General features: G+C 44.1%; 1 protein-coding gene across 1 annotated transcript in view; it reads right to left on the bottom strand.

The window, feature by feature from the left end:
• sgca (sarcoglycan, alpha) overlaps positions 1-11798 on the bottom strand; it is a gene marked incomplete at its 3' end in the record, with an annotated part of 46299 nt that extends 34501 nt beyond the window's left edge. Inside the window, 4 exon segments of the mRNA XM_078529148.1 lie at positions 197-269; positions 2513-2667; positions 5085-5213; positions 11762-11798. Coding sequence (XP_078385274.1) covers positions 197-269; positions 2513-2667; positions 5085-5213; positions 11762-11798 — 394 coding nt within the window.
• Between the last annotated feature and the right edge of the window lie 10888 nt (positions 11799-22686).

Raw genomic sequence — 22686 nt, 5'->3', positions numbered from 1 at the left:
ATCTCGATATGCGTAACATACAGCATAGCAAGCTCAATACCAGCAACAAGGTGCAATTATATAGCACCTTTAAGCCTCAAATACCTGTGAGCAACATCACAAAAGAACTGTGCTCACGTAATAGAAAAGATTTGTTTCTCTAAGCCAATCAAACATCTCAATTCTCAAATAAATAATTAATATTATAGGATCTCACCTATTGGCTTTTCGACAGTAATGATGATGTTTTGACTCGTTGTCTCAAACGTTTTCCTATTATAAGCGGTAACCTAATCAAAGGGAAACAACAGTTAACCTCAGAAATTGTATATGTTATGCAGTATTTTTGATGTCTAGCGTGGGTTAACACTATTCATGTATTTCAGTGCACCATAGATGTCGGCGTATAAGGCAACTTTTGAAGCCCCTCCAAAAAATGGGTGTCGACTTATGTATAAAAGTGAACCTCTGCTGTCGGTGTGGGCGGTTGCCACTTTGGAACATCATCGGCATCCAATGCAAAGAGTGAGTGCATTGAAAACTCCGATACGTTTTTGCAACACGGCCCCTGTCGCTAGCTTGGTTGTCGCTAGCTTGGTCCCTTGTGCCCAGTTATAAGAGACTGGTAAGTAAAATATGCATTTATGAGGTGAAAAATTGAGGCTGACTATTAATGGGAGTATCACATGTTGTAACTGAAAAGGAGGGTTGACTTACATGCCGAGTATATGCAAAAACGTGATTTTTGGGGCTGGAAAAATGGGGTTGGCTTATATGCCGTGTCGACTTATATGCTGTGACTTATGGTATCCCATTGTATGTGGGATCAGTACACGATAGTTAAAACGATAGTTGAACAGGGATAAAAACAAAAATAAAAATACCTGGAAAAACTCAGCAGGTCTGGCAGCATCTGCAGAGAGGAACACAGTTAACGTTTCGAGTCCGTATGACCCTTCAACAGTTGAAGAGTCATACGGACTCGAAACATTAACTGTGTTCCTCTCCACAGATGCTGCCAGACCTGCTGAGTTTTTCCAGGTATATTTATTTTTGTTTTAGATTTCCAGCATCCTCAGTTTTTTGCTTTTATCTTAGAATTGAACAGGGATGCTTTGGATGCGATGCTGAAGGAATGGGAAGGTCACTCATCCAAGTCTTGAGAGTTTAGTGCATGTTGTTTGGTCAGCATTTATAGTAATAAAGTGATTAAAGATCTTAAGTGGGCCATATAACCATGATAACAGAATGACTGGGAGAGATTGAGATGAACATGAATGTATCTTCTTGGCTCCATGTTACCTGAAGTCTGAATTGTGTGTCATTTAATGTATTGCAGTTTAATCTTGGTATGCATGGAATGTAGAGATGAAAGGTAAAATTGGTAGAAGTGTTTTGGGCAAACTACCATTTCTGTAACAAAAACAGAATTACCTGGAAAAACTCAGCAGGTCTGGCAGCATCGGTCGAGAAGAAAAGAGCTGACGTTTCGGGTCCACATGACCCTTCAACAGAACTGAAGTATAGTTAGGAGAGAGGTGAAATATAAGCTGGTTTAAGGTGGGGGGCGGGGGGAGAGAGATCCTCACATCCCCCCTAAACCTCCTGCCCCTCACCTTGAACTTATGTCCCCTCGTGACTGACCCTTCAACTGGGGACAAGCAAGCAGTGATAGGAGCAGATAATTAAAAGATGTCACAGACAAAAGGATCAAAGAGGTGTTGAAGGTGGTGATATTATCTAAGAAAAGTGCTAATTAAGAATGGATGGCAGGATACTCAAGGTACAGCTCTAGTGGGGGTGGGGTGGAAAGACTAACAAGGTATTAGTTGTAGATTTTAAAATAATAGAAATAGGTAGGAAAAGAAGAATCTATATAAATTACTGAAAAAAATTTCTGTATTTTCTGTAGCCAGGCTGGAGTTATACAGCATAGTATCTGAGTTCTTATAGTGCATCCTGAACACAATAATAAAGAGTCAGTTAATTAAATAGAATCATATTATATAATTTGATTGAGCATTCATGTCAGATTGTGCAATGTGAGCTCATAAAAAACAAAGATCTAATTCTGCAGTTGTTGCAGCTAATGTTTGTGTTTAAAGTAATGAAAGAAAATAGAACAAGAAAGCGGTCCAACACCCAGTACAAATTAGGGATATGTTTTGAACTATAATTACACATGAGCATTTTTATTTTTGTCACTAAAGATTAAATATTACAGTACATTTACGTTGTTGAGAGCAGTATGTCAATCTGAATGAATCTTCCTATTTCATTAAGTATAATATGCTATGCTAGACACAACATATAGAAAAGTGAGTTTAGATCAAGAACACTTGACATCCTTTATTTGACTCAGGTATTCTGGTTATTGAATACTTGCCATAAAGTACAGTGGCAGTGAGCTAGAATTATAAATAATGGTTAATTATGAGTACATCATACTTAGACTGAAAGTTTTATTGAATGTTGTACGCATATTATCAAAATGTTAAGGAACTATCTGGTGCCTGTGCAAAAAATGTATTACTTCAATTATTCTCTGTCCAATATCTTCCAAGGTTGGTGAGCCATAAAGCATTCCATCATGGTATGCAGTCCGCTGAGTAAAGCGAAGCCATCGTGGTCGATCAGGGTGATCATCTAGGTTGGTGCTGAACGTGATAGGAGTATTGGTAATTATACCTAAGATGGAAAGTTGAGATTGAAATAAGAAGTAAATGTCAATTTTACATTGAAAAGGATAGGACCTATGTAATAATGAACATGAAGCTTCTTCTGTGCCAAAATGATAACTGTAAAACATCTAATTCATATCTACCTTTTTATTATTTTTAAAAATGTATTCATTCATGGGATGTGGGCATCACTGGCTTGGCCAGCATTTATTGCCCATCCCTAATTGCCCTTGAGAAGGTGGTGGTGAGCTGCCGCTTTGAACCGCTGCAGCCCATCTGATGTAGGTACACCTACAGTCTGTTAGGAAGGGAGTTCCAGGATTTTGATCCAGCGACAGTGAAGGAATGGTGATATATTTCCAAGACAGGATGGTGTGCGGCTTGGAGGGGAACTTGCAGGTGGTAGTGTTCCAATGGATCTGCTGCTCTTGCCCTTCTAGGTGGTAGAAGTTACGAGTTTGGAAGGTGCTGTCAAAGGAACCTTGATGAGTTTAGTGAGCCTTGGTGACCCTTGTGAGGTGATGTGAGGATTCTGTGTCACATAAAATTACATAGAATGTACAGCATAGAAACAGGCTTTTCAGCCTTCAAATAGGGACAAAGTGTTAGGCTAATTCAGCAGTTAAGCACCACGAAGCCTCCTCGTACACCTTTGCATCTACCCCTTTCAGCATTCAATTCATTTCTCCCTCATGTTTATCTAACCTCACCTTAAATGCATCTATATATTCCCCTCAACTATCCCTTGTGAGAACAAATTCCACATTTTAACCACTCAGTAAAGAAGTTTCTCCTGAATTCCAGATTGTATTTATTAGTGACTAGATTTATTGCCTTTATCTTAGATTTATGGCAAAGAAATCTCATTTCCTGAACTGTAAATAAAAATCAAAAACTATTTCAAAATATTAAAAAAAAAGAAAGTGAGAGGAGCTCTAGGCAGGCCATCCTGTCAGCATCTACACTTTCCGAAAATGGTGAAACTATCTCACTCCAGCAGATGTAGTGCTGGTGGAGGATTCACTTTTCAATGGATGTGTGAACAGATGCCCCAATGGTTCTCTATAATATGTGAATGCCTGTCCAAGTGTGCTGCTCGCTGGTTCCTTAGAAGCACCCAGGTCACGGAATCTCATGCTTTACATGTTTACTGCATGAGGAAAGAATGCCAGTGTGATCAAGAGCCTGTATTGTCTGATTGGCTGCCTTCTCAGGGTCTGCAAAGATATCTACATCCACCAAGTGTAACAGGGCTGCCACATGTAGGGGACAGTGAAGCGACAGTTAGCTATAGATGGAAACTTGACTGAACCTTTATCTGCAACACTGACTCAGGTGGATGAAACTGTGGAATTGTCACAATGCAATCCTGCCCACAAAGAGCTCATGCAACACCACCTTGACTTTAAGAGCCTTCAAATAGGGACAAAGTGTTGAGCTAATTGTTCACATGTCTGCAGACTCACCTTTGTATCTGGGATCCCATTCCCTTCATTTTGCCACAAATTAATAGCCTTTGGCAAAGATACCTTCTGAGGCTTTCCAAAGGTTTTTTTAGAAACCTTCATCCTCCAATTGTGACATATCCCATTAATTGTTGCCATCCCTTTAAATATATCTTAGCTAAATTTCCTATCTCACCTCTTGCATCCTCTCTAGCCACATCTGAGATGCATCTGCTGCTGTGAATAATTACACAAATTTACTGGAAAACTAAATGTTATTTACACTTGAACATTAGGATATGATTTTCTCCAATTATTAAACATTTGGAACAGACTCAGAGCTGAAGACAAAATCGATCCTTGTATTACAAAACAGATTCACTCAAAGTCTCTTAAAAACATTTTTCTCAAAATTGAGCATTGAAGCTTTGAAAATATTTTTGCAAACCCGAGGAACTCAATTAATGCTGTGCTACTGTTGTTTATACCCAAATCTTATTGAAAGTGTAGTTTGTTGTTTAGCTGCATATCTAGGCTACCGTACATAAAGGACGCATTTACATCGCAGTTTCCAATCTCAGACTGGCATTTCCAGGCAGACAGAACTTCATTTACATTGCTTGCTATCTGCCTGGCTGGAAATGTAACTCTCCCACTTTGAAGAGAGCTCTATGTAATACGACTGCAGCATCAAAGCTGTCTTCCCAAAGAGAGGGGAGGATCTCTGCTCTCTAAATATTTATATTATGATTGGATCAGTTTACAGAGCATTTGACAAACTTCAGAGTTCTTTGCAAACCAAGTTTGACACCATATTGTGTTCAAACTCAAATCATTTCACTTCTTTTGATGTTTGGCCCTGCCCCTGGGTTTACACAGCCAGTTCAGCGTCAGTGCATGGGTAAAATCACTACACTTATGTTGAAGTTGGAGTGTAAATACGCCATAAGAAAACATTAAGTAGGATTGCTTTGCTCACCATATGTTTCCTGGAAGGAACGAAATCCTTCTTGATAGGAGTCCCTCTTCAACACATGGAGAAATAAAACCCCTACAAGGGAATTTGCAGTCTGTTCAGCGATTACGGAACATATTGTAGTAAGGAATACTGCAAAGCAGAACAAATGATTAGACAAATATAAGAAACACGCTTTTTGAAAATTATTTTGGATGGACACAGCTTTTTTTAAATTAGGAATGTATTATAAAGAAATTATTGATTGTACTTTACACTGTTTAGTTTGTTCTTAACGTAATGTATTGTGTTAGAGAACATGTAGTAATAGTTTGAAAATTATTATTTACAAGGATAATTTTCCTCTCCTATGCTAGTTCACTGGGATAATTCTTGTTGAGGGCAGAATATTGGACAATTCCCCAAAATCTCTGCCCAGCAGGGTGTTGCAGCAATGTTTTAGTGTCATTTTAACACTACTGCAGGAATGCACTTTATTCAGGAGTAGGTGGATGCCAAAACCTGCCGTGCTCCACTGGATGTACCACGGATTCAGAAAATCTCAGCTATCCTGCTGGATGGTCTACTAATGCAGTTTGTTTATTTTGTTTTATCTTCACACACTTTTTTTCCTTTTGGAGAATAGTGGGAAAGTGTTGCAAGGATTAGCAGGCTGATTAACAGCCTGTTGAACCACTCATGAACGCACCTTCCATCGCAAACAAGTCCTGGAGTGGGACTTGGAGTTTCAGACTCAAAGGCCACCTACTGAGGCACAGGACTTCCTATGGTGCAGTTTAGTTAATCACATGTTAATCAGAATTAATTATGACTTACTTGCATTGATTACATTAGCAAAAGGTAAATGTAAATTATGTCTTAATTTAACACTTGAGATTATGAAATGAGGTAGAAAAAATGCGGTGTTGCAGCTTGTAGCAGGCATAGAGTTGGTCCTCCATACACACAGGCTGGATTGTAGGCTGGGTTCTAAGTTGCAATTAATGTTGAATCCAAATGCTGAAAGTGTTTGTTTTATTCTGTTATGACCGATGCAGCTGGTAAAGCGGAGTTATGTAAAAATCCCAGAGGAAAACCTTAAACAACTGTCATAACCTATAATTTTAAGTGTTACGTTTGAGATGCGACTCTAAATTCAGGAATCAGACCTTCAGTTCTCGAGGTTTTACATTAAACTAAATGAAACATTTTATTAATTTACACAGGTTAAGATATATATATACATGGCTACAAATTACTACTATCATAACTTTTAGCAAATTCCCAAACTAATCTCCATTAGGGCAACAGCAAACCATAGACTTAACCAACCACCAGGCAAAGCATTTTCACCTCACAAATTCAAAATGAGGTTCTTTTCACATGGTTGCTGTGGAGCCAGTGGGAGGCTTGCAGCTGCCTTTAGATCTCACATTACCTCTGCTCTGCACACCCGAAAACTGCTGAAGTTATGCCTACCACCACTGATTGAATTCAAATTCTCATTGTCTCACCAGCCTCTTTGAACTTTACCTTTAAACAATGAAACTTTCATAGTACCAATTTTATTTGTAATATAAACATATTGTTTGGTAGCTGCTAGATAGGTGTCAGTTTTCACCCTACTTCTGGAGTGCTCTATTTAAAAAATGCAATTGCACTCTATCTCTGTCACATATCAAAACTAGTACACATCAAAGCACTCTTTAATCCAATTAAGACACACCCACAGACTAAGGGCTGGATTTTGCCATCAGCAAGCAGGGGGCGGGGCCTGCTCGCCGATGTGCAAAATGACACAGGATGTCGGGGGAAACCCCAGATGTCATCGCACCCCATTTAAATTTTCAGGAAGGCGGGGGCGCAGTGAAATCAGCTGTGCACCCACCGACCTGTCAATGGCCAATTGAGGCCATTGACAGGATAATTAAAACAATTAATGGACCAACCCATCCAACCTGAAGGCTGGTGGGCAGGCCAGGAGCCCCGGCCGGCTTCTGAGAAAACATGAAACCTCATCCACCAGCTGGATGAGGCTTCATGTAGGGTTTAAAAAACTTTAATAAAGTTTTAGTGAAATTTATTAACATGTCCCATCTCGTGTGACATTGTCACATGAGGGGGACATGTTGAGGATTTTTTTATTTTTCTATTTTTAATGTTTGAACAAGTGTAAGCGATCTCCCTGAGGCAGCACTTAGCCTCAGGGAGATGTACGCTCTTTCGTGCACATGCGCAAAAGAGCGCACTCGGGCCCGCTTGCCCAGTAGGCAGAAAATTCTGCCCTAAACCTCTATTTTAAAAGAAAAACATTTTCCAAAATATTATATACATTAATAGCTTCGTGACAATTCTTAAAGAAGAGGGCTGCACACTAGTGAGTGAGAAACTAGAATGATAGAAACCATGCAACCTCTACTGTTTGGCCTGCCATGAGGAGACAGCTCCTGCTATTATAAATATGGAAGGTGTGAGCCAGAGAGATCTTGTGCTTGATGCCAGCTCAACCAAATAGGTGTTTGTTTTCTTCAGCAGCTTCTCCTTGGATCAGCGCTCTTCAAAGTTTTACAATGCAAAAGTACAGTGACAAACAACAGGCAAAGACCCAAAAATGGCTGAATCTATGTCTGTCTGTGACCTTCGAACAAAAGGAGCTACCTGGCAGTATCGTGGAAACTTGCACCTCATTATCTCTGAAGAGCCACTAACGATACATTGTGGGCTTCACAGACCAAATTTAAAGAGAGTTATACAAAGCTCTGCATTTCATAACCCAGGCTGGCCAACAGGAGTCTGCTTGTCTGCTAAGATAAATGGCCTGTGACCTTCCTTTCAATTCTTAATGGCTGAGACATTCAACAACCTCAAGGACTCAGATGAGGGATATATACCCTTTGTCAAAGACTGTGTGAAGAGGTGGGAGTCAAGTGACATGGACCTCTGGTTTGTGGAACCAGTATGTTGCCTTGCTGTGCTGCAAAGTCTGTTTGACATTTTGCCATCTAACTAGCAGCTTCACAGACAAGGAGCTCTGGCCCAAATTGGACATCTGGCCCCACCTGCACTGCTTCTACTAGAATTCCTGAACCATCACCTACAAGACTGAATCATTTCGACATGCCTATCTCATCATGTGAAGTCAACACAACTGGAAAAGTGAATTATCCAGCATCATTTTTCAGCTAATCGACCTCCGTGAAGGAATATCTCATTGGACTTTGGTTCTGGACTCTGGAACTCACATGAAACACTATTTCTTTTCCTTGTGGTCTCTGCACTGTAAATCTTTCTCTTCTCTATCCCTCTTTTACAGTATGAATGCAAAGGAGGCAACAACCCTCCTCCTACATTTTCAATGTGTGCAACTAAACTAACCCTTTAAGTTCATCCTATCCCGAGTTTGCTGTGAGGTTATTAATAGAAATTAGATCACATCAAAACTGAGGGGTTGGGAAATACACCTTAAGAAGGGGGGAAGCAAATCTAAAACACCTTTCTGTTTAGGGATGGGTGGTGAGAGGAGAAATTAGTGCTGTTTAAATTAACCCCCCTCCTCTCTGTAACAATATAATGAAGCCCATTGTTTCTGAGCATATCGCCTGAGAATTGGCCTTTATAATTTTCAAAGCTTAATGTGCGCATGGACTATTTAAATTAACCTTCCTCCTGCCAATAGGAAATTTATGTTCTGTATTCTGAAGGATTTTTGGATCTTTTTAGGTTTAATAACTAGTGGGGAAGAATTTAATGCCCTCCCCCGTTGCGACTTTGGTGGTGGGGGGCATTTAATCAGGTGAGACCATGGCAACTGGGGACTCTGCCACCTTCCTGCTTCCACCCTGTGGATTGCCTTCTCATCCTGCCACTATTTGAGGCTCTTAAGTGGACAATTAATGCCCGCTTGACGGCCTCAGCCTGCCACTGCTGGAATTAACCCGGTAGCGGGTGGAAGGGGGGGGCGGGGGGAGGTCGCCATGTTGGAACTACAACAAGCAAAACTGTGCAGGGAGGTGCCTTGTTCAAAGTGACTGATTGAGGGACCTTGCATCAAGAAGGGGGGCCCGCTGCGAGAGCCCCTCCTGCCCTTGCTGCAGACCCACCTCCCCTGCGTCCCCCACCCCGTGACTCCCTCCTGCCACCACTCACCTGCAGCTTGGGATCCGGGGATGATCCTGGGCCTCGGGAACGACACGCCGTCAGCAGCCACCGCCTTCCCAGTGGCGCTGCCGTTCAGTAGAGTCGCCGGCCTCTAATTGGCTGGCAGCTCTCAGTAGGCGGTGCTTCTGCCCCCAGGGCACTGTACAGTTAAGTGTCTGATTGGCAATCAAAATGGCGGGCCTTCCCAAAAAGAGGTGATGTGGGGGTCTCCCCAGTTCACGGGTGAGATCCCCATTGCCTCCATCGAATTCAGGTAAGATGTTGGAAAACCATGATTAATTCTCCCTTAAGGCTGATCACAGTTCTGCGTTTTGGTATTTGTCCAAGATGGTAATTTGAGAATTCATAGGTTACTACAAAACAAAGGAAACACCAAGGTGCACTCAAAGCTTAAATGGTGAATTAAAGAGTACAAGAGTACTGTCTTTCCCAGGCAAAGCAGTCCTTTTGCTGTGTGATTATGTTTTGAATTATTCCAAAAGTTTGGACTGCTGGCATGGTAACAGAACTATTAAGCTGAGCTTGCAAAACTCATATAAACAGGAATGTGATAGGAAAGTATAACGTGTTAAAAGGATCGCACTGCATTAATTTACCTATTTTGGAATGTAACATTGTATCAGGTGTAACTGCGAATCAGCTTAATCCTTGAATCATGCATTTCTTACCATGGTCAGATAAGATGAGTCATTCCTATGTTGTAAGATTGTAATCAGGTGTAACAACACAGCAAGAGACTGTTAAGACTACTAAAGGTACTTGCTAAAAGTCAAGAGCCTGAGTTGGGATCCAACGTTCAATCGTTACGAGAGGTTGAAGCCAATACTGAAGTTAAGGGCTCAAATTTCAATGCAAAAATAGGAGGTTGAAACAACTTCCTTCGTAAAAGTCTTTAAAATTTTGCTGTACTTTCCCTTTGCTAGCCAATTGTGCTAAATTCTAACCACCCTCTGGCTGAAAATAATTATTCTTATCATATAAGTTCCATAAGCTGCTGGGAATTCTCCAGCTGTTGCGTACAGTGTCTTGGACAATTTTAACATCATTTCTTGGTTCTTTATATCCACAGTGGATCAGGGCCACGATGTGAGGGTCAAATGGGGGTCACAGCCCCGCACTGTGTGGGGAAACAGTCACTTGGCAGCGATTTCCTCTGAAATGGTCAATTTGTGTTTAAAGGACAGACTCGCTGTCAAGTTACGGATGGTGGGCAAGCACTCAGAAACGGTGGGCCCAACGGGAGGCCCTCCAACACTGAAGGAAGTGAAACCTGACATTTCAATAAGGGAGATAAAGGACAGCTCAATTTTGAGGCACCCTCTCTCCAACAAATTTTTAAAGTTAAAAGTGTAGCAGCCAGGTCATCGTTGTGGAGGGGAAACCTTTCCACGGGGTGGCCTGTGACCGCAGCTGTGATCAGGCAGATAGTGAGGGCCTCAAAGCCTGCCCAGAGTGCTGATCCCCCAGTCTGCCGTCGGGAAGCTGCTTCTATGCAGCTGGCCTGGTCTGGGGGCCACTTCCAGCCGGTCCCTAACAATGGACCTTAATAGGCCTTTAAGATTGTTAATTGACTACCTGCCGCTTGTGGATGGGTAGCTCTGCCAACACCAATCCCACCTCCAAGAAAATGTCCGGGGGGCAGGATGGAGCCTACAAACTGACAGACCGGATGGTGGTATGAATTTTTGCACCTGCCCCACCTCCCCACTTGCCCCATTGGGGCCTAGAAATCTTGCCCATTATTTTTGCTTACTAAATAATCTATTGCAGGTTACAGGTGGTATTATGACCTAACGATCAACCAAGCAGAAATATTAAAATAGTCACAACATGGGGATATGTATTTTAAAAAATATTTTGTATCTCTTGGATTCGGCCACCTAAACTAAACCACTTCATTTACCAATTATGTTGTGTGCTATTTTTGTTGGTACATACTGCTTCTTGTCAAATATCTTTGACTAATAACAGTAGTTCAAAAACTCTGTAAGACATAAATGCTTCTGCATCATTGCATTATTTCTTCCTAGTAGTTTACTAGTAATTATTGCTTGAAATACATAGGCCACAATGTAACCAAAGGAGCAATTTAATAATAGCAGTATTTAAAAAAAAAATCCTCCTTCTGACATGCTTCTGTGTACAACGCACCCTGATCATCTACTCAAAATGTAGTTGATTAAAATAAACTTTAATAATGCTAAATACAGGAAAATACTTCATCAAAGGCATTTTGAATTTGGAGTGAATTCAAGTATTATTGCAACAACAGTATTCAATTCATTTTCTGTTCAGAAACTGAATACAATGGTAAAAAAATGTAAATGTTGCACAAAACATACTCACTTTGAGATATATATATATATACATATATACACATATATATTATATATGTATATACATATCTCAAAATGAGTATGTTTGTGCAGCAACTTAGCATTTGTTTTTTTACCACTGTATAGATATATATAATATTTATGTATACATCGAACCCAATGTTTCAAGTATTAATGAAATATCCTAATAATACAATAAAAACTTGCCTGCAGAAGCATAAATCCAAACACTGCGTATCGCCATCTTTGTCTAAAACGTAAAGGAAAAGCACTTTGATTTTGACTGACAGCAACATAAGGAAGATAGTTAAGCAGCCGCTGAAGCATTCCAACAGCGAGAATGATTGACTTTCTGTGACTGCACTATTTTTGTAAATGTTTTTTTCAGCCATCTTGACAGCTGCACTTTTGGTAAAAGATTTTGCCTCGACTTCTACACTGTGAAAAGTCAAACTCAACCCTATCGCATTTCTTATCTTGGGAAAGAAAGTTCTATGGTGTCTCTTCAAAACTTTATTTGTAATGTTTTTAAAACATCAAACAAATGTATAAATTAGCGCGCCTATGATACTCTTGTGTAACTAAGAGATTATAAAAAAAGAAAAGAAGACATAAGTATTGCAGATGAACAAATAACCCCAAATCACAAAGTGGTGATCAGTGATAAATATTCATGTTATCAGAAAATATGTCATGTCCCTTGGGCTGAAGCTACTTGTAAACTTAAAGGGATAAAGTTAGTATGACTGCAGTTATTTTTAAATGTCACTGAGCACAAAGATAAAAGCTGGCTTGGAGTCAGCTTAAAGTCTAACATCAAAATATGTTTTTAATGGGACCACCAATGCTCCACGATTCTCTATTTTGCAATATGGGTTGAGATCTTTGCTGCCATTGCCAAGCTTTACTACTTGAATTTGGATTTTTTACTGTTGCAATGCTATTTAGTGATATAATTGCTAACAATGTAAAACACCATATGGCTGGAAGGGAGAGGCAATATTTTTGGACCCTCAGAAAAGCAGATCTCCTCCAAAAGCAATCTATGCTTAGCCACAACCCAGCCACATATAATAAATCCTGGTATAACTTTGGCCTGGCCTCTGATTCCTGTGTTGTATAAGGATTAGGATGTTCATCAGCACTGACTTATTGAAACACGCTATTGGCATTGGTTTGCAAGGACCTGCCATTTGTGTGGTACCTCTCCAGCAGCAGGCTGAGATCGCAAAATTAGGCAACTGCCTGTGTACCTGATTTGGAGGGGTACCCACTTTGCAGTGTGCAATCCAGAGCCAAATAATAAGGCTGGGGTACCAACACGCATGGCTTCATTTATTTACTCAAATGATTATTACATTTTAGGAGCAGAAATGTTACGAGTTTGGCTGAGGCTTCACCCAGAGTGTGAATCCCCCTCACAACAGTGAGATCTGACTAATACGCTGCAAAATGGGATTGTACCATGCCTGTGGTGACGTATTATCAGGTGTGATGATGCCGGGTCACGTTACCAATGTCATCATGCCGGAAAGCAATAATTCGTTTGGCGGTTGGCCCTAGGAATCGGGAGCCCGCCCACCGTATTAAAATCTTCATTTATTGGTTAGGTGAGCTCATGAGCCGTCCAATTGATTGCAATCATATGTGCAGAGGGTGGGGAAAACACCAGGTAGGGAACTCGTTTTCTCCAATGGCTGGATGTCACGGTACAATCCCATTTTGCAGAGTATTAGACAGGCAGTAGTTGTGTTCTTTGTTTGAGTTCAGCAGTCCAGGCTGCTGTGAGTGGTGTGAGCAGCTGTTCTTTGTAGGTGGGCATTGAATGGATTCTACAGGTGTTTTAAGGCTGAAAGTTGCAGGGTTGTGCACTTAGTCCGCACTTCAACCTGTGTGGCTTGACAAAGATTGGGATAGTGGTCTCTGTGGGGGCACATTTTCCAGCGAGGAGAAGGAGGGGTATATTGAGAAGGAGAAGGCCAGATCTCACTGCAGCTGCATGATGGTGGCAGATCTGCACAGGAGCATGGAGCTGCTGAAGGCAGGATGCTGCAACGATGAAGGCGTAGAATAAAATTATTCATTGGATGTGGGCATCACTTTCCATCCCTAATTTCCCTTGAGAAGTGATTTCACAGGGGCCTGCTGTCACATGCAGGCTAGATCAGGTAAGGACAGCAGATTTCCTTCCCTGAAGGACATTAGTGAACCAGATGGGTTTTTAAAACAATTGACAATGGTTTCATAGTCAGGCTTTTATTTCCAGATTTTTATTGGATTCAATATTGGAATTTGATCTACTGCAGTGGGACTTGAACTACAGCATTACCCTGGGTCTCTGGATTACTAGTCCAATGACAACACCACTACACCACCGCCTCCCCACTAAATGCTCCCATTTGAGTATACAGGGTGAGAATGAGATACCTTCAAAAGTCTGAGACACAATGCCGGAGGAGCCTCAGGTTATCGAGAGCCACAGTGACCTCTCGATGTGAGATACTGGCAGAGAATTATCACTTCAAATTGCGTAGGGATTATCCAATGCCAGTCGTGTGAAGGTCACTGTGGCACAGAATACTTTTGCAACTGGTTCCTTTTAGGTGGCCTGTGTAATAATGCAGCCTGCTGCCCACCGCTGCATTAAGGTCTTCACCAATCCAATGCTGTGAAGAGCAGGTCAGTACATTGCATCCTTCATGGACCACCACAGACAATTTTAATGAGCCAGAGGCTTTGGGCAATGGCAGGTTTCTGCAGGATTCGGCGTGCGATAGACAGCGCTCATCTTGCCATAAAGGCTCCAGCAGGCCAGCTCTGTGCATTTGTAAACAAGATGGGTTATCACTCTTTAAATGTGCAGTTAGTATGTGACCATCACTGAAGAGTTGTGCAGGTCCGTGCCAGGTTCCAACGCAGCAATCTCAACTCCTAGATCCTCAGGAACTCCCAGGTGCCAGGCATGTTTTTCACTGGACCTGCTGCCCTGGATTGTTGGCTGCTGGGCGACAAGGGCTACCCTTTGAAGAGGCAGCTCAGGACGCCAGTGAGGGCCCCTACAACAGACGCAGAGAGAAAGTACAATGACAGCCACGACACAATCAGGGTATTGTTGAAGAGACAATTGATTGCCTGAAGATGAGGTTTCCGTTGCCTGGATCGATCAGGAGGAGCGCTACAGTACGCTTCAGCCAGAGTGTTGCTGATGGTCATTGTGTGTTGTGCACTGCACAGCCTTGTGTTCCAGAGAGGGAGTGCCCTGGAGGAAGAGGAACCACAAGAAAGCAGTCAATCCTCTGATGGTGAGGTCAATGAGGAGGTGAGGGAGACCCCGGACGGAGAAGTGCAAAGGCCTGTACGGGAGCGCATGGATGGTCGTGACACCTGGGAGGCCTTAATAATGCAGAAGTCATGTAGTCAAGGCCTTGAACTGCCTATACTCCCAGTGTTTCCATCTCATCCCACCTCCACTGCAAACTCATTACTCAAGTCCTGTCAGCACAATCACCGCCTCCATTCCTTAAACATTGCTGCATCTTGACACACCTTCACATAATATTCTGCATGGACCATGTACATTTCCCTTCATTTTCTTAAACCATAAAGAATCTACTCGACCTCGGCATGATGGCTATGAAGCTCATAGTTTATTTTCAAATCGTCTCCCAAGGATACAAAATCTAAACGCGAATCGGCATGTGTCGACTGTGGAGTATTTTTAAATCTCTTCCATGTGCTGCAACAAAGTTCTCCCCACTCGCTTTCAGCTGCACTGGAGAGAGGCTGCTGATCCAATTGCCCCTTTGCCCCGGATGATTTTGGCGGCCACCCTCTGTGCGAGTGAGGCCTTGAGGGCCCTGTCATGTTAGGAGTCTCCTGCTGAGTGGCAGCAGGCCCTCTGTCACTGCGCAATCGAGGTTGACTATGCCAATGGTGGAGGAGAGGCTGCCCCCATCAGAAGTGCCCTGAAAGGTGCTAAAAGCGGCTGCTGCTCAACCCCCGCCATGATTACTGATTGGGCCTCCCTGAGAGGGACCAGGAGCCGGCTGAGTGTCCAGTCCCCCAGCCCCCCTGTCACTAGGCCCCTGAGTTTCTGCAATCTGCTGGGTTTGCCCCTCGAAGGCAGCTGCCAGTCCATCCGTGGAGGAAGCTTGGTGCTCTGAAGAGTGGGTTATCACAGAGCACGTAACCTGGCTGGACACCTCCAGAGTCCATCCCAGAACATGCAACTCCTCTGGTATCTCTGCCAAATCTCTACCTACCTTGCACTGGACATCCAGCAACTGCTGCCTTATGGGTGACTCCAGAAGCTCATCATCTGACTAGGACTCAGGGCAGAATTTCCCAAGCCCGCTGGCAACGGGAGTGATAGGTGGCGTTCGCAGAAAATATGGCGGGACCCACTTCACGATGACGTGAAGGCAGGTCACGATCTTCCACTCAGCCCACCAATGGAGGGCCACGTTTCCCGCCATCGGTCGGCGGGGAGCTAATTGTAATACATTAGCATATAATTAAAAGGCCATCCTGCCAGGCTCTTGGAACCCCGTCGTATCGTCCGTCCACGTCAGCGGGAAAGCACGCCGACGTGTTTCACAGCAGCACACAGGCGACGTGCTCTTGGTGGCCTTCACTTTGGGGGAACTGAGATGAGTGAGTAGCAGCGTTCACCATAGCTCACCCATTGTCTACAGGCCTCAGGGCACCGGGTGGGGGGGATGGTGTCCGTGGGCAAGTGCTAACCAGCCTCGGAGGTGACTCCTTGGGGGGGTGTGCAGGTCAAGTGATGCCCTGGCGCTGCATCCAGCGCACAGGCAATCGAGGTGGAGGGGGGCAGGATAAGCGAGGGAAGTGGCCACACATTATGGACACCTGTATAAACTGACCCTGCCTCTGCAACTGACACAGATCAGGCACAGCCACAGTGATATGATTGGGGTCAGGCTCCTAGCCTGCCCACCCATGCAAGCAACACAGAGGTACCAAAGGGCCACAAAAGCACTCCATACCTTAAACCCCCACCCATTCCCCCCTACACCGCCTGACCCCCACCCCACCCCCACCCCCATCCCCTGGCACAGACTTCAAGTCCGCCACCACTTTATTGGACCGCAGAGCAGTTGGACTGCACACGCTGTATAATCTACCCACCAACGCTGGCCATGTAGCAGTCACTGCTGGAGGCACTCACTGCCCCTTCCAATCTCAGCATCCTGGTTTGGACCAGCATCCTCCATGTCACAAGTTGACAGGTCAGCCATGCAGCACATTCATCTCTGGCCATCCGAGAGGTGACCAGCACTCTCAGGGAAGCATTAAGGGGCAGTCACACAGGGCCAGGAAAGGTGCTAAGTACAGCCATGATAACCACATCTCTCTCATGTTGCAGGAGGACCACATAAGGATAGTGGATCCTGGTGACCTAGCTGTATGCCTGATGGCCTACAGAGACCATAGAAGATGGAGGAGAGAGCGACTGAGGCACCTGCCCGTGCATAGGCAGGAGCAGCAACCTCATGAAGAAGGGGCAGCAGGGGCTTCTGCACACACTGCCCAGGAGCGACAGTGAGCCATGGCTGGTTGGCACCTAGCGACACCCAGGGTCTATGGATGCCACCTGCCATTCCTGCTCACATCTGCCATTACTGCAGGACTTGGCGCCAAGGGGACATGGAGGGCATCCAATGCCAGTGGCTGTGAAAGTGACCATGACGCTCAATTTCTACACCAGTGGTTCCTTTCAGGGTCCCACAGGTGATCTCTGTGGGATTTCACAATCTGCCACCCACAAATGCATCCATGAGGTCACGGTTGCCATCTTCTCCATGGCACACAACTTTGTGCATTTCGCCTGGGATCGGGACAGCCAGGATGCAAGGGCCATTGGATTCGCCCTCATCTCGGGATTCCCACAGGTGTAGGTGTGCGATTGACTGCACTCATGTGGTGCTCAGGCCTCCATCGCTACACTCGGTGGACTTCATCAGCCACAAGGGCTTCCACTCACTGAATGTGCAGCTGGTGTGTGACCACCAGAAAAACAACCTGCAGGTATGTGCATGGTTTCCAAGGAGTGTGCACGACGTCATTGGTTGGTTTTATAAAGTAGTCTTCCATTTGATTCTTACCTATAGTTTTTTTCATTTATTTGTGGTAATGTTGATTCTTACAAAGAGCTGATGATGGGCATTTGCTGCAGATTCTGATTGCCCAATGAGGAAGGGTTTGGGAGGTGCTATGACTGGTCCCCGAGCGAAGTCTCCCAATTTGTTAACTTCCCAAATGGGACCCCAATTTTGTTATGCTCCCATATAAGAGGGATGAACTGGATCCTCTTTATTGAACCCCCTCGGCTGGCCGCAACAAGGTTACTTTAAAAGGGATCTCTTTCCCTGTGCGTACCTTTTCCCAGTCCAAATGTATTTACTTTTTAGAAGATGTCAATTTAGCCAAGCTTTGAGTCAAAGAAAGAGTAAGTTTATTAGTTACTAAAACCCAAGAAAAAAATAATAAAAACGCAACAGGCATAAACACAGATCAGAAATGAGAAGTTAAGAGTCCAAATAAAAGTTTTTAAAATATACGAATCGGTCTTTGGCTTGGATATGAGGCATAGATGGTGGTGCATTGCGGCTGTTAAGTTGGACGATTCCGGTAGAGCTGATTTTGGCAGTTTCGCAATTGGTTTGGAGATACTTGGTTCTGCAGGGTAGCTGAAAGGCTATCCTATTTCCTCGAGATTGTGGCTTCTACTGAGCTTTGCCTCCAGCAACAGAGAGAGAGAGAGAGAGAGAGATCTTTCGCCTGCAAGCTGCAGGGGGGTGACCAGCTTGTTCTTCTGCTTGCTGTCACACACAGCACACCAGAACACACTGCTTTTTAACCGATTTTTCTCCATGTATTCTCATGAGGGGAAATAGTCGTCTTGCATCCATCTCAGAACTATTTACACATTCTGAGATATAAATCAACAGGAGATGGTTTTTTGGGTGACTGCTGAGACAGTCAAATCAGTTTTTTGTCTCCGCAGCCACAGAAGATTAACGTTTAGTCTTTTGCATCTTTCCTATCTCTCTTTCTGTTTGAAGAAGGCCATGACACCTTTTCAGGTGCGACATTCCCATGTTGTCTCAGGACAGGTCTGTCAGTGTAATCCACATAGGAATTTTCCAGAAAGTGGTCATTTTACATTATCAGCCATCTTTTGCTCAGTGCCCATGCTTGTATTTCTTTAAAAACACACAAGTCTTCCTTAAAAAAGTTCAATGTGCCTGTAAGTAATTTGTGGCTGTAATCGGCTTTTCCTGACAGAGGAGCCAATGAATGCCAATTCAAATGGCCCCTGAGTTTGGCCACCTGAGTCACGAGCTCAGGAACATGTCAGAGGAGGCCTGCACTCACACCCTCCATTTCACAAGACAGTCTGTCACAGAACCGTGCCAACTCACTAGACTTTCCCAATCTACATGAAGATTAAAGTCACCTATGATTAATGTTCTGCCTTTTTTTACATGCCTTCATTATGTTCTGATTTATTCTCTGTCCTACAGGATAGCAACCATTAGGGGGCCTATAGACTGCTCCCACCAGTGTTTTCTTCCCCTTCTTATTTCTTACTTCCACCCATATGGATTCTACATCTTCCAATCCAAGATCATTTCTTGTTATCGTACTTATTCCATCTCATGCTAACAAAGCTACCCCACCACCCTTTCCTTCCTGCCTGTCCTTTCAAAAAGTCACATATCCCTGAATATTTAGTTCCCCGCCTTGATCTCCTTGTAACCATGTCTCCGTAATGGCTATAAGATCATACCCATTAACCTCTATTTGTGCCGTTAATTCATTTATTTTGTTCCAAATACTTCATGCATTTAAGTAAAGTAAAGTAAAAAATTATTACCATTTTCCCCCCTTTGACCCTATTTGCTGCTGTTTTTTTTAATGTTTGTACACCCTGTCCCTTCCTGTCACACTTTGGGTATCATTACCTAAATAGCTGCCCTGCAATACTGCCATATCCTTTTGCTTTGTAAGCATACGTATCCCCTTTCCAGAACCCTCCCCCACTCCCCCCTTTATTTAGTTTAAAGCCTTCTCTGCAGCCCTAGTTATTCGATTCACCAGGATACTGATCCCAGCACGGTTCAAGTGAAGCCCATCCCACCGGAACAGCTCCCTTCTACCCCAGAGCTTCTCATTCCCAGCAGCCCAGTGGCCTGCTCGATGGTCGCTCGGGCGCACGCATAGCGGTATTGTACCTTGCCTCTGCTGCAGTGCAAGGTCCCTCACGGGCATGAGCAGCCTTGTCTCTGTCCCACCAAATCCATCCACGAAGACAGCAGGGGCTGGAAAAGCTGTGGCACCTGGGATTGCCTGGATATCATGGCTGCTTCCTGGGAACCGTGCAAACACCTGCAGGAAGTGCTTTCGATGGTCGCAGACCAGTTGAACATCAATGGAATGGAAGCCCTGTCTGTTGATGAAGGCCACTGGCTGCTCTTTGGGAGCCTTGATGGCCACATGCGGCAGTCAATGACACCATTCATCTGGGGAAATCCACCAATTGCTCCAAAGCTGATGGCCCTCTCCGCCTGACTGTCAGGGTCAGTTTGGTAGAGCACGTTGTTGCCAGCCGTCCTGAACAAGGCATTGTGCACCTCCGTGATGCAGCAGTGAGCTGCTGCCTGGGAGACCCCACACATGTCCCCTGGAAAGATCCAGGTGCATATAAAGTTGTGTGCCACGTGATTTTCAGGGCCATGGGTGTCCAGCAAAGCCCCTGGGTCTCAGCTCACCCTGCAGCATGGCGCATAATTGAGTGATGGTCTCCCACCCTTGAGAAGAGTCCAGTATACTCTCTGCCGCAAATAGGCCCTTCTTCACAAAGACGGCTGCCGTCGCCCCCCTTAGTCTGACTTGCCCAGATGGCCCATGGCCCTGACTTCCTCTAGGCCTCTGCTGGCACAGCACGAGGGTCTACAAAGTCTGGGTGCATAGGCCCTCCGATCTCTCCTTCTCCCATTCACTGACCTTTAAACTGAGAACTCTATCTTTGTTACCTTCCCCTTGCCATTCTCCTCTGAACACAAGCTAATGCCCCCCTCTGCGCCCTGCCTTTCCTTGAATGTGGCACCCCCTCTGCATCCACCTTTGCCATGAATGCTGCACCCCTGTCAATGTCTGCCGGGGCCCCCTGTTCCCCTCCCTGCATTCGCCAGCACTCACCGTGGCTACCTTCCCAAAGAGGCATCGAGGGCTCACCTCGGTACCGCCACCTTTACCCAGGCGAGGATCAGAAACCGCATGATCCCCGAACACCTTTGATTAAATCCAAAGTGCCCCATAAAATTGAAATGAGCTCCATGGAAATGTACGTCAATTGCTCAGAAATTCTGATTGCAGTCCTGCCATATCATAGCAGCGACGCCCTCTTGGAGCTTTCCCACTGCTAACATCCAGAACATCAGGTTTCCAAACAAGCTCATCACCGCCCACCACCCCCACACCCCTCCCACCCCCCCGATATCTCCCAATCCCATCCCTTTGAACCACATAAATTTCAGCCGAATGTGTGCAAAAGAGTAGAGGCTGTGCACAAAGCTTGGAGGGATAACCCTCAGAGGAGACAGGAGTTTGAAAGTTGAGCTGGTGGGTTAATGGGACTTATATAAAAAAAATTAGTAAAATCGAGCAGTACAGTTACTCTCACATTCCTCCTGCTACCAGCAAAGTTATTCCTTGGGAGTTATAAGGAATAAGCTCAGTCACCTCCCTCCATGCAGGTGGCACCTGTGCTATTACTGGCCTCAGTCCCACAAATGCTCTGGCACCTCCTGTAGCAGGATCTCCAATTCTTCAGCATCAGAGGGAGAAGGATATGTTGCCTACACGTTACTGCTGTCCCATTTTGAACAATATATTCACTTTTCTGTTACTACGATAGTGTACCCTTTAAGATATGCTTTGCTAGTTTTTGTCATCCTGCCTCGTGCGCTATGGGCCAAACTCTCTGGGAAAATGTACCTTTTCCCTGCGGCTTATTCAAAATAGAGGCCAGGGTATGTATTCCAAATCTAACTTGGCCCGGCCTTGAAGCTAATGATGATGGTATGTTTGTAAATTTTGTCTGCGCGTTCCACCCTGTCTCTCAGAATCTTCACAGTGCTTCATATTTTGGACAGGATGTTGACATGAAGTTCTTTAAATATTTAAATATTTGGTTGAAGTTTGAGGTCTTATTGGCCAACAGCCAATGGATATTTCATAATTTTTGTGTCCATTCATGCTTCTTAGATAAAACAGTTGCCTGCTACAGGCATAAGTAGAAAGTGAATAATCTATGTTTCACTTATTGAAAGCAAAATGAAGGGATAGATAAAACAAAGATAAGGTGACCATCTCCAGTCAAGACTAAGCAAAAACTATAGTTTCATCAGAGTTCTGTTGAAAAGTCATCAGCCTGAAAGTTTAACTCTTTGTTTCTTACTCCACAGATGCCACCAGAGTAGTTCCAGCAATTTTTCTTTTTGTTTCATCTTCTTTGCTACCTGCCTCCACCCAATCTTATCCTAGCTTCTGTCATAACCCTTATCCATGCTTTTGCCAGCTCCCTGCTTCTCCATTGCTTTCCTTGCCAGATTCCTGAGCTCCACTGTACACAGCCTCCAGTTCATCCAGAACTGTATCATCCACATGATATGTCATAGTAAGTTCTGATCACCAATCATCACTGTTCTTTCCAATCTCCAATGGCTCCCCATTCTTCAGAATGAGGATTTCAGAACCCTTTATCTTGTTTAAAAAAAACCTTCCATTGCCTCACTTCATCCTATCTTTGCAAACTCCTTCAGCCCCATACATTCCAGCTGATATCTTTCATTATTCCAAATCCCCTCAATTGTGCATCCGCTCTTCCTTGGATCCACTCTTAATGGTAGATGCTACACCTGTAGTGTCTTTGCACTTGGGAATTCTTCTACTAATACCCAGCCATCCTCACCTTCCCCCTTCCACCCACCCCAAAAAAAACACATGGGAGCAGGAGTAGACCAAATAGCCTGTTGAGCCTGCTCTGCTATTCAATACAATCATAACTGATCTTGGACTTCATCTCCATTTTCCCACCCACT

This window comes from Cetorhinus maximus, chromosome 25, assembly GCF_964194155.1.
Source record: "Cetorhinus maximus chromosome 25, sCetMax3.hap1.1, whole genome shotgun sequence".
NCBI lineage: Eukaryota > Metazoa > Chordata > Chondrichthyes > Lamniformes > Cetorhinidae > Cetorhinus > Cetorhinus maximus.
This window is presented reverse-complemented; position numbering and strand designations above follow the sequence as displayed.